This window comes from Colossoma macropomum, unplaced genomic scaffold (genome assembly GCF_904425465.1).
Source record: "Colossoma macropomum unplaced genomic scaffold, Colossoma_macropomum, whole genome shotgun sequence".
Taxonomy (NCBI): Eukaryota; Metazoa; Chordata; class Actinopteri; order Characiformes; family Serrasalmidae; genus Colossoma; species Colossoma macropomum.
Window position 1 is genome coordinate 62,679 of NW_023495928.1, and position 13,179 is coordinate 75,857.

General features: G+C 37.7%; 1 protein-coding gene across 1 annotated transcript; it reads right to left on the reverse strand.

Annotated features, from left to right (window-relative positions):
- Window positions 1-2,271: 2,271 nt before the first annotated feature.
- Window positions 2,272-5,088, reverse strand: LOC118803596 (NLR family CARD domain-containing protein 3-like). The gene is made up of 3 exons (XM_036564070.1): window positions 5,071-5,088; window positions 4,158-4,359; window positions 2,272-4,049 (listed from the first exon to the last, which is right to left on the reverse strand). Exons 1-3 carry the CDS (start codon window positions 5,086-5,088, stop codon window positions 2,272-2,274), a joined length of 1,998 nt encoding a protein of 665 aa, XP_036419963.1.
- Between the last annotated feature and the right edge of the window lie 8,091 nt (window positions 5,089-13,179).

Genomic DNA, 13,179 nt, shown 5'->3' on the forward strand with positions numbered 1-13,179 from the left:
CCTGCTCAGAAGTTTGGAATCACTTTACAAATTTCACATTCTTGCTATTTTATTTCTAAAAATTATACAGCACATATTTTAAGCCTCTTAATTTGACAACAAAAAGTCCTTTTAGATGTTTTGGTACATATTATTCTTTATATTCTGGCAAAAACTAAAAATTATTAAAGAATAAATCATATATAATTATCTATTTATAGCAATGTTTGATCAAGTTAGTTGCTTCGGAGTATGATTGTCACTTTTATTTAAATACAGTATGTATATTAATTTTATTAGAACTTCATACAGTCATTCTAGAATATTCTACATCAGTTTCTTGGGTTTAACACTGATATAAACACTTAACAATCTGTTATCCAACATATATTATTTAAACTATTACTTTGTAGTAGTTTATGAAAATATTCCTAATTATTAATTGAAATAATAATGATGACTCTTCTATGATCTGAAGGCTTGGAATTCAGTAATAGTCTATTAGCTTCAATCAGTATCAGACTGATAAGATAAGCAAAAAGGTCCAATGAAACAACATTTTTTTATCACAAAAACAGGAAACCCAGTCAATTCTAATTAAAAATCAATGACAGAGATTGTTCCTGCACTGCACTAATGGTGTGTAGAAGCTACGATGATGGGCCTTTTATCTGACACCCACAGAGTTAATCTCTCAAAATAAACAAATGTGCGAACTATGCTCATCTGATCATGTATGTACAATCATATGCAAAAATATAGGCAGCCCTCGTTTAAGTGATAATAAGTACAGATTTTCTACAGAGAACAAATGTCTGCAGATTTCAATGCACAACTATGTTTATTTGCTGAATGTTAAACATTGGAAAAGAAATAAAACATAACATGTTGCCTAATATGAAAAAGCAAATGCAAAGCAAATCAAACTGATTCATGATATTAAAATCAAAAGGCCAAGAACGTTTTGTATTCTCTAACTGTATCTACACAATCACAGAAGGCTGCTTTACCTGTGGACGGTATTGAAAACAGTATATGTGTATGTACATGGGGCAGGAGTTAACCATGGACAGGGGCTGCAGATTAGCTGTATGCATTACATCTGCTACATTTTATGTAACAATTATTTTTCTGTCCTGTCCCTCTTAAATAAATAAATAAAACATATAAAATTTGCATGTTTGAGTTTTCACATTTTTATCAAGCAAATAAATACATATAAAACATGGTATGAATCAGGGTTTCTTTGCCAGCTGCGTATCTCAAGTTTCTCTTTTCTAATTTTCATTTTTTAAAATTAATTTTAGATTTTTGTGTTTGGACAGAAATGGGCAATTTCTGTGTCTGGGTCAGAATTTCTGTGTCTGCATTTAATAATTAAACATCATATTTAAGCTTTTTTTTACACTTTGAAAATTCTTGCATTCTAGGAATAAAGAGCTGGACCTTGAGGTGGAAATTGATGAGAACCCCCGGTATAAAGGACTCTGCTCTAAATTTGGTGTGTTTTTATGTATTTGTGTGTACAAAAGCAGTAATTCACTTACTGCAGTTTCTCCAGTGTACAGTGTGGATCCTCCAGTAGATCAGAGAGCAGCTTCACTCCTGACTCTCCTAGTTTATTGTAGTTCAGATTCAGCTCTCTCAGGTGTGATGGGTTTGCTTTCAGAGCTGAAACTAAAGCAGCAAAGCCTTTCTCTGTTATACTGCAATTAGACAGCCTGCAGAGTGAAGAAGAAAGACTTGTAAACAGCTCAGCAAAAGTTCACCCAGCAACCAGTACTGTATATGAAAAACAATCTCTCTTTTCCTCCAACACACAAACACAGAGAAAAGATCAACATTTTAGAACAAGGGTCACAGTAATTCTGGATGCAGCCCTGCGCTACATTTGTCTTGAAATTCCCAACACATTCTACTGCATTTATCATGGAAAAGAGATGCAAATTTCCGAGTAACATACATAAGACAATGTAACACTGACATACATGAAAGAAAATCAAAATAGCTTAAGTAAAATGAACATAGGCTAAATTTGAGTGAAGGTTAGTAGTGAAATTACATGCAAGATATTGCATTGGATGCAGTCAGGGGTTAAAATAAGATGTTTACATCTGTCTCCTGCCTTCTTTCATAAATAAGCTAAATAGACATATTTGATTCTATTGTGCAGCTTGGGTTTTTACCTTTTAGGTTAAAACAAACCCATACCAAAACATACATATGGTAATAAAGTAATGAACAGGAAAACATCAATAAAATAGTTCACAACAGAGCAAGAAAACAAAGTACTCACACAACTTTTCTGGATGCTTTGGCCACCGGCAGCAGCCTCAGAAGACATTCCTCTGATGGGTCAAATTTCCTCAGGTCAAACTCATCCAGCTCCTCTTCTGAATTCAGTATCACAAACGCCACAGCTGACCACTGAGCAGGAGAGAGCTTAGCTCCACTGAGACCACTGGAACCTCCTCTGTTCAGGTATGTTTGAACTTCCTGCACTAGAGAATGATCATTCAGTTCATTTAGACAGTGGAACAGACTGATTGTTTTCTCTGGAGAGGGATTCTCCCTGATCTTCGCCTTAATGTACTTGACTATTTCCTCTTTGCTCTGAGAGCTGTTTCCTGTCTGTGTCATTAGGCCTCGTAAGAGAGTCTGATTGGACTCCAGTGAGAGGCCCAGAAGGAAGCGGAGGAAAAGGTCCAGGTGTCCATTCTCACTTTGTAAGGCCTTGTCCACTGCAGCCTTGAGGAAATCAGACATTGTTAACGTTTTAAAGAAACTAAAAAATCCAGTGGTTTGTTGTACTAGCACACTTCTGTTGTTGGAGATGAAGAAAAGAAATGCATATAAAGCAGCCAGAAACTCCTGAACACTCAGATGCACAAAGCAGAAAACCTTCCCCAGGTGCAGCCCAAACTCCTCTCTGAAGATCTGAGTACACACTCCAGAGTACACTGACACTTCTCTGACATCAATGCCACACTCTCTCAGGTCTTCCTCATAGAAGATCAGGTTTCCTTTTTCCAGCTGTTGGAAAGCCAGTTTTCCCAGTGCCAGAATAATCTTTCTAGTCTGTTTATGATCAATGTCACTTTTTCTTTGGTACTTTTGGCTGCTGTGTTTGATCTGAAAGATCAGGAAGTGTGTGAACATTTGAGTCAGAGTCTTGGGGATCTCTCCACTCTCTGCTTCACCCAGCATCCTCTCTAGAACAGTGGCTGCAATCCAGCAGAAGACTGGGATGTGGCACATGATGTAGAGGCTTCTTGAGGACTTCATGTGTGTAATGATTCTTTCAGCAAGGCTCTGATCACTGATCCTTTTCCTGAAGTATTCCTCTTTCTGAGGGTCACTGAACCCTCGTACCTCTGTTACCTGGTTAATACAATCAGGAGGGATCTGATTGGCTGCTGCTGGTCGAGTAGTTATCCATAGGAGTGCAGAAGGAAGCAGATTCCCATTGATGAGGTTTGTCAGCAGCACATCCACTGAGGCTGACTGTCTAACATCAAATAAGCTCTCATTGTTCTGGAAATCTAGAGGAAGTCGACATTCATCCAGACCATCAAAGACGAACATGACTTTATAGTGATCATAGTCTCTGGGTTTCAATTCTTTTATATCTGTGAAAAACTGATTTAGAAGATCTAACAGACTGAGTTTCTTCCTTATCAAATTGAGCTCTCTAAAAGGAAGTGGAAATATGAAGAGAACATCCTGATTGGCTTTTCCTTCAGCCCAGTCCAGAATGAACTTCTGCACAGAGACTGTTTTTCCAATTCCAGCGACTCCTTTAGTCAGCACAGTTCTGACGGGTTTGCCTTTAAAGATGTCGTTGCATTTGATGGGCGTCTCCTGTGTTGCTGGTCTCCTGGATGCTGTTTCAATCTGTCTGACCTCATGTTCATTATTGACCTCTCCACTCCCACCCTCTGTGATGTACAGCTCTGTGTAGATCTCCTTCAGAAGTGTTGAGGTTCCAGGATTTGAGATTCCTTCATTAATTTTCTGACAATTTTCCTTCAGTGTGGTTTTGAGCTTTTGATGACAGGAAGGAGCCAGTTCTAATAAATAGAAACAAAAATATCAATTAATAACAAATAAACAGGTTATTTACTGACTATTAATGTTCAGTATCACAATATACTCTTTATGTACATATGATCTCTTACTGATCTGTAGTGTGTTAGCGAGGTCTGTCTGGTTCATGTTCCTTAGGACGTGCAGTGTGATCTTCAGCGCTCCCTCTCTGACACTTTGATCCTCCTCATGCTCCACCTCTCTCTCAGAGCATGCTGGGTAATCCAGACTCAGTAGCTTCACAAACCTCTTCAGGTGATTCTTTACCAGAGAGATGACTTTGTGCTCCAGCTCCTGATTGATAGTCAGTGCAACAATTTGGTTTTGTTTAGTAAGAATGATGAAAGCATGATGTTTACAATATATTTTTGGTATAATAATATTTATAAGGCAAGGTTATTTTTACAAGACATTTCATACACAAATGCTACATGAAGTGCTTCACATAAATAAAAGCAAAATAAAAACCCCATAAAAACATAAATAAACATAGATAGTTCTGTTCCCAAAAATGTGTTTCTTTGCCATAAAACAATTTTAGAGTTCAGGTTAGTTGAGAGATTAATATATGATTTTGTATTCCATGAGAGATAAAGCAGAATCACTGTCTGTTACTACACGATTAAGTGCATTTCATTCTATCCAACCAATAACATTTCTAAAAGTGGACAAAACAGTAAATTGTTGTTATCCTAAAATAATAAAACTGAGACATTAAACAGTGAAAATACAAATTTTAACATAAATTATAACTCTACATACACTACAAACAATACTTGTTGTTTTACCCAAAAAATAGCAAGTACACTTGCTCCCTTATATTTTCATTTTAATTAGCATCAAACAGTAAAATAATTGAACAATAATCGGTGTGTTTTATGTTCTGTTGACTTATTACTTAAATTTTAGTCACATCAACATTCTTAGACAGCCAAATGACTTATTTTTTAAGTTAAAACACCAAATCATTTTTACAATGTTATGTTGTCATTTAGTTACACACACCTTGAATAAGAGCTCCATGTTTCCCCTGGTAGTTTTTGACATCTCCTTCTGTGCTCTGCATGTCAAATAATATATTGTTTTTATAGGTTATATATTGTGGAAAACCTGAACAGCACTTTTAAGACAGTATCATATATTACAACACCTTCATTTCAACTTTTAGTTATTAACTCTCTAGAAGATACTCCTAATATACAGTTCTACAGTCATTAAAACACCCACTTGTTCCCAGTGGAGTTCTGAAAATCCACTAATTGACCAGATATGAGGACGACATTTTTATTTTCCATCAGAATCATCATTTTGGTCAAGGTTGTATCAGCATTGTGTTGTATCAACATAAAATATCATTATCAATATGATAAACATTGTATTAATGTCAATATCATAACATTGCTTCAGTATTAATTCAGAATTACCATCAGACTAGAACACTGTCAAAGATCAATTATGTTAACATTGAAGCTTTACTGTTAATTTAAAGAGGGTAACACTTTATAATAAGGGTACATGAACTGGCAGTAATTAAGGCATTTACTAATGAATAACTAATCAGAAAGTAATGAGTCATTAATCAGGAACAAATGAATAAGTCATATATTAACAACCACAAGACTAAATTACTAACACATGCACTAATAAATGAAGATGAAGGTAATAAAGGCTTTATTCAGTGCCTGAATTAATTAGGAATTAATGTGTTAATTAAACATACAAAAAGAATGTTAGTGCACATTGGCGAACTGCCAGAAGCTCTGTTAGTTTCATTCTATTCATGCAATTTGTAGCGAACACTGACTGAAACTTCACTTCAAGCTGAGTGTTTACACAAAAGTTAAGGGCCTTTTGGCTCCAGCAAGTCTGGAGGTGTAGGTGTAAATCTGTCAGCTTAACACCCCCAACCCCAGGCCCAGCCTAATTTACAGCTGAATCAAGAACCAGCACCCCTCTCTCTTGACCCAGGGGGCAACAGGACACCCCCTCTGGAATGTGGCAGATGACTCTCCAAAGTCCTGTGGACAACTTTGTCTTTAAGTAATAGAAAGTACATTTCTATTGTGTATATCCACTCCAAACTGCAACCATTCGTTAGGACTCATTCAAACTAAACTAGACATACCAAAAACGGAACTGCTACGACAATCGGAACTGAAAATCTAAGACTTTATAAATTCTCTTTAGGACCCACAGCACCCCAAGGTGTGAACTCAAGAATAACCACATCACCACCGTAAGGACTGTTGCTCACAAAGGACCCCAGAAACACTCATTGATATGCATGTTTGACTAGCAACCCTATCTAAATTGCAAGACACGATGCTTGTATTTGTGTACCCAGTGACTTAAAGTGTGTATTGGAATGTGTAGGATAACTGGCTGAAAGTTTACTTAAATAACCATTTAAAGTAGTGATTTTAGAACACTAAGCATGCACCTAGGGTTTCTTTTCACTTATTATATCTAACCTTCTATCTCACTATTCTCGTTTACTTTTATTCTTTGAAGTTTACTGTGTTAAATCTCCTGCCATGAAAAGACATGAAAATACCCCAAAGGGTACTCGTAAGACTATTTCTGCCTTTACAATAGTTGTTTTCAGGTAATGTGGACAAAACTGTAGGTTGATGCACAAATGTTAGGTTTGTCTGTGTGTGTTTGGAACGTAATTCAATGATCTGAAATTGTTTGGTTTAATCTAACTAAGCATTTCAAATCTAGAGGTAACAAAGAAGGGAGTTCCCTGGGAAGGTGCTCACAGAGAAACCACCCCCAATCAGAATCTAGAACTAGGAATAGCTAATTACCCGCTAGGTAAGAGAACCTATCACCACTTTCGCTCCACCCCCGAAGGGAGGGGCCAACTGCTGGGTAAAACCGGCGTGCACGGCCGTTCCAGTTAGTTCGAGCTCGCATTCCAGACAAAAAGAAGGAGCTTCCATAAGTCTGTGCCAACCGCGGTTAGAAAGAAAGTTTAGAAGTTTAGAACACTTAGATCAGATCTAGATATTTTGTTGTTCATGTAGTTTGTCCTTTGTATATACCTTTAACTTAACCCAACCTTAGAGAAGAAAGTGAAGATTTCTTTACGTGGCCAAGTAAGGAATTTCTTCAAATGTTAGCTCTGATGAAGATAGGTAGTAATTCAGGGTATTAGCCTCGAAATTTGAATGCATTCCTCCAGCCTAAAAGAAGCCAGAGACTCTGAAGCCCAGCTAGAGCCGCGCCTCGATCAGCGAACTGAATCCTCGCCAGAAGACTGCCCTGGTCCCACATCCATCCTCCAACCGCTCTAAAAAGAAGCCCAGAGACTCTGAAGCCCAGCCAGAGCTGTGCCTCGACCGGCGAACTGAATCCTCGCCAGAAGACTGCCCTGGTCCCAAGCTCCATCCTCGGGCAGGCGAGACACCGAAGTCGGTCCTCAACTGCAGCGCGTCGCCTGGGCGAAGTCCCACCAAGACTCCAGGGCCAGCGAAGGAATGCCCAGCATGCGAGCTCCAGCCGATCCTCAAGCGACCCATCTCAGAGGACCCGCAGTCCTGTCTCCCGACTTCAAAGTAAGGCTGGCTCCCTTTCATTTGTGAAGCCAAGATTCGAAGCTATTTTATTTGATAAGAACTCTCTGTTAGATATATATTAGTTAGGTTAAGTTGCCCTATAGATCCTTTGTCCTTAAGGCCCGAGTCGCTTTCCCAAGGAGCACCCTCAGCCACCTTTGCATACCATTTTACACTCTGAAATAAGTTACATCACATGAGCCATTCCCTTGCTTTTATTTCTTTTCTTTTGTTTACTAAGAAACCAAGTTATCCAACTGTAGTGTCATATTTAGTCAATAAATTGAAGCACCGTCGGCATGAGTGTATGTCTCTTTCCTGCAATGGTCTGTAGATTTTAAACAAAATCCAAGTTACAGATTAAAATTGCAATAACCGTTACAAATTTACATTACTATGACAATACTGCAATGTCATACTGTTACAACAGAAACATTTGTATGTTGTATGTTTAATAAACTGTTGTATGTTTAATAAACTGTAAACTAGTTTATTTACTGAAAATAGCCATTCGATTGAATTAAAACTGTGAATTATCTTAATATATGCCACAGTTATTCTGAGAAATACCTCCTTCAGAAAATGAAAATGGGTTTCCCATTATACATCTATTATTCTTTTTAAAAATTTGCTATAGCTAAATGTTTTATTAATGGAAACACAGCATTTTGCAATGTAACACTTCAACTGTTTCCACAGCTGGAAATTACTGCTATTTTTCTTCGCTAGTAAATGGCAGTAATTGCGTTAAATGCTATATGTCAAGCGGCCATAGAGACTTGAGTGAATATCTCTAGTACAACATTTAAGAGCAGCGAATGAAAATGATTGAAGTAATAAAAAAAATTTATATTTCTCTTTTCGCCTTTTTGCAATATTTTGCATTTTTCTTATTTTTAAAGGTGAGTTATGCATATTTATACTGTATTATATATGTAATTTACATCAGCAGATATAATATTTACTCATGGTATTGTTGTCTGTGCTGGTATGTAGCTTATGTTCGTGCCTCACCTCTTTTTAGACTAAGGTGTAAAACATGCTGCTGTTTTCTGTGGTGAAATGGATTTGCAGGAACTAATATTTATAAATTTGTTGTAAAGTAGCTTAAATATTTGGTTTGGTGCTTAGTTATTTGTAATAAACCTTTTTGGTTTTAATAGTAAGGTGTTTGTGTTTCTCATGAGCATTGTGTGATTGTAGTAGTAATATGTGGCGTCAGGCGCGTCTGTTCTGTCGGGTTAAAATCACATGTTAATTTTATGCTGCTTGGTTCATTTGTTATTCCTCCTTTGACAGGGACTCTTATTGTGAAGGGCTGTGTGTGCGGTGGCAGTGCTTCACAGGGCCCAGTAGTAAACAGACTGAGCCAAGACAGCGAGAGGGCACTAACTGCGCTTAGCAGAGCGTTAACCCAGCACCATATTCTCCCCTTTGTTTTGTCCTCCGTTCTGAGTTTTTAATAAAGCTGAGTCTCAGACTCGACCTTCAGCTTGTGTGAGTTATGTGGGAACACCGCTGCAGTATGAATATCTGTGTGACTTTAATTAGCGAGCAGTTCTGTCCGTTTTACAGATGTTTGTGGAACTACAGAACCAGTATGTATTGGTTTCTCTTCATTCTCAGTGTTACAGTGACATATTCACGTGCTCTAGTTCTGTGTATTGTGTAGAAGTCATAAGATGATAATAAAATAGCTTTAATGTAATAAAGTGTGCTGGTTCATCACTACTTTAGGGGGCACAAACATTATGAATTCATCATGAAGAATCAGTATTTAATGAGTAATAAAGTGTGACTGGTTCACCACTTTACTTTAGGGGGCACAAACATTATGAATTCATCATGAAGAATCAGTATTTAATGAGTAATAAAGTGTGACTGGTTCACCACTTTACTTTAGGGGGCACAAACATTATGAATTCATCATGAAGAATCAGTATTTAATGAGTAATAAAGTGTGACTGGTTCATCACTACTTTAGGGGGCACAAACATTATGAATTCATCATGAAGAATCAGTATTTAATGAGTAATAAAGTGTGACTGGTTCATCACTTTACTTTAGGGGGCACAAACATTATGAATTCATCGTGAAGAATCAGTTTTTAATGAGTAATAAAGTGTGACTGGTTCATCACTTTACTTTAGGGGGCACAAATATTATGAATTCATCATGAGTCATCAGTAATCACTGCTTTCTTTATAGTGAATTGAGAATTGACACTGCATAGTTTTGTATTTTTCTCACTCTCACACACCTCAACCAACACAACATGAGCTTGTAAATTAGCAGTTGAGTTCAATCAGGTATACTAGATCTGGGAAAGCACAAAAATATGCATACAGTTAAGGATTCTTATGACTCCAGGAGAAAGACACTCCAATAATGAACTCATTTCTGAGTTCAGTGGTAACTGTAGGCTAAACTATTTCCTCATGAGGCACTGTGTCTCAATACAGGAGTTAAAACATTCATATTATTAACATGAAAGATGAATTAAAACTATGGCGACTGTCAAAAATGAGGGTTAGTTGCAAAACAATATCAGTGTAAGCTTTTAATTTTACTGAACAGTCACTAGGTGGGTAGAAACAGATGAGGTAACATATGAAATCAAAAACAATAAACTCAAGACCTGACAGATAGAAACAGGCAAATACAAGGGCTGCTTACACAACATGATGAAGAAGAAGGACAAGATGATGAGAGGATGGAGCTATAAAAAAAAATGACTTTGATAGGCATAATATTCCAGAGCACTGTGTCTGAGGAGGATCTTGTGACAACATTAATTAACACATTAATTCCTATTAAATTCAGGCACTGAATAAAAACTTTATTACCTTCATCTTCATTCATTAGTACATGCGTTAGTAATTTAGTCTTGTGGTTGTTAATATATGACTTAATATATAATAATGACTCATTACTTTCTGATTAGTTATTTATTAGTAAATGCCTTAATTACTGACAGTTCATGTACCCTTATTATAAAGTGTTACCTTAAAGAGTAACTACACCCCACTGTTTTCAACTCCACTCCTGGGTCAACTTTGAAAAATGCTCAAAAATGGGAATGTTGGGAGAGGCACTGCAGTGATTTATAGGTTTGAACGTGGGGCTGCGAGGTGACAAAAACAGTGACAGCTCACTTGTAATTATCTGTTCAGCAGGTCCATATTTTTGATTTCTTAGAGGCCCTGAATCTCGAATGAATAAAGTAGATTTCTTTGAAAACTGTCATTCAGTTTGACATCAAGGTCACAGACTGCATCACCGGTCAGCCATGGTTTGCTGCAGTGGCCCTAAATTCTTACATTCTGCAAGCTGTCATTGGCACTCACCGTTGTTACATTCGATTCAGTTCCCACTCAAATTCACATTCCCCTTTATAAACCGAACCCTTGGCGCAGCTCTCACTAAACAGAAATCAATGGCAAGCAACACTGGAATGATGGAAGGCAGGAAAAAGTTGGAGAAAGGCTGTACAGATGAATGGTCCACACAGTCGGTAACAATGGCCATTTAATGTACCCTTTCCTGATCTGTTTTGCTTTTTCGTAGCTCTAGTGTTGCTTGCCATTGATTTCTGATCAGTGAGTCGCATGCCTGAGGGTCCGAGTTGTAAAGGGAAACATGAATTGGACACAAGACTGGCAGCTTTATAGAGACTCGCAAGAATCCTCACTTAATCGTTCCAGCATCTTTATTACAAACGAAGCTCAGACTAACTGGGATATTTAAATCTGGCATATCGCAGCCTTGTGAGGTGGTGCTGGGGGATTTAGCTCAGCATGTCAGTGTGGTTATCTCCTCGATCTCGCCTCCTATTGTTTCATATTTATGAGTGCAGCATGAGTAGGACGTCATCAGGAGGCGGTAACCTTGTTTGGCTGATTTGAATACTGTGACATTTCATGGTACTTCAGTACAAAGACACGTCATCCATGCCTATAGCAGAGTTGAACCAGAGGGGCGCTGCAGAGGCGGAACTGACCATGATAAAATTAATATTTTTACAGTTTAGAAAGATGTGTTCAAATTTTAAGCAAGGCTGGTATATTTAATAATTACAGAGCAGTGCACTTCAGCTGTCAATGAAAAAAGGTCAGGGTCGAGTTACTCTTTAACACTGATTCAGTGACTGACTGCTGTCTGAGATTCAGCTCCATAACCAGGACTGTCTGTATCATGTAGAGGCAGCACATTATACAAAACAGAGAGGAGACGATGAAGGTTAAGTGTAAACACTCATCACAAAGAAGGTAGTGGAGAGTGTTTGTACATGTTATTGGATATTAGGTAAAAAAGCCCACACACAGCAATTTATATGTAAAACAGAGTAAATACAGTACATTGTGTTCTCATGACACCTAAATGTTTATATGTCAATATTAAAACACAAAAATCAACATTATTAACAGAAAAAAATGACATGTAGTATAGAAATGTTATTACCTATTACCATGGCAGTTATATCTGATTAGCATGTTGCTATGAATAGTGCTGTGCTCCAGCTCCTCTTTAAAATAGAGGCTTGTTAGATCATTAAATAATATGGTTTTGTTTAGCAAAAAGCAAGATGTATGTAAAAATTATGGGTGTGAACATAATTCGGATTAAACAGAACAATTAGGAATTTTCACTCAAAAAAATATCATAATATCATAGCGATGTGCAGTTTTATTTTACACTGTTAAAACATTTGAACCATTTTCAAGAACACTGGAGTTCAGAGAGAAAATAGGAGTATCTTATAATCTCACTCTTCAGTTTCACATCATTCGTACCTGAATTTAGCAGATCTGTGACCATCTCTGAAGTTTATATCTCTGCTCATTGACCAGTCACTCTTCATGGACACACAGCTGGGTTCAGGTGGGTCTGATCTCTTACACTGATTCAGCCTAAAACACAAACAATACCAGACAAACTGTCTTACATGGTGGTGAACTAGAGAACAAACTCACTTTACGCCAGATCACATTATTCTCTCACCTCTCAGCTTCCTGTGTGTCCTGTTCCTCAGAGAGACTCATTTTGGAGATTTTCACATCATTCTGACCTGAACTCAGTAGATCTGTTATCATCTCTAAAATCTATAAGTCTGTCCTCTGACCTGTCACTCTTCATGGACACACAGCTGAGTTCAGGTGAGTCAGATCTCTTACCTTCATCCAGTCTGTGTGTGTTTGTGTGTGTGTGTGTGTGTGTGTGTGTGATTGTGTGTGTGTGTGTGTGTCTGTGTGTGAGTGTGTGTCTGTGTGTGTGTGTATGTGAGTGTGTGTGTGTGTGTGTGTCTGTGTGTGTTCGTGTGTGTGTGTGTGTGTGTCTGTGTGTGAGTGTATGTCTGTGTGTGTGTGGATGTGAGTGTGTGTGTGTGTGTGTGAGTGTGAACATACTTGTGTACAGCAAAACCGGGTCAGGAGTGTATGCACATGCCACCACCCACACAGAAACAATGATTTATGAAGAAATTCTTTGAGAGAAATTGTGCTGATATTTATGGAAGCTTTAACTCATGTAGAGCCGATACACAGCATTCTGCCCC

Bases quoted from the DNA above. Each gene is read 5' to 3' on its own strand.
- LOC118803596 (XM_036564070.1), bottom strand. The intron at 4,050-4,157 runs GTAAGAGATCAT...TCTATTTATTAG, and splicing joins CGCTAACACACTACAGATCA to AACTGGCTCCTTCCTGTCAT.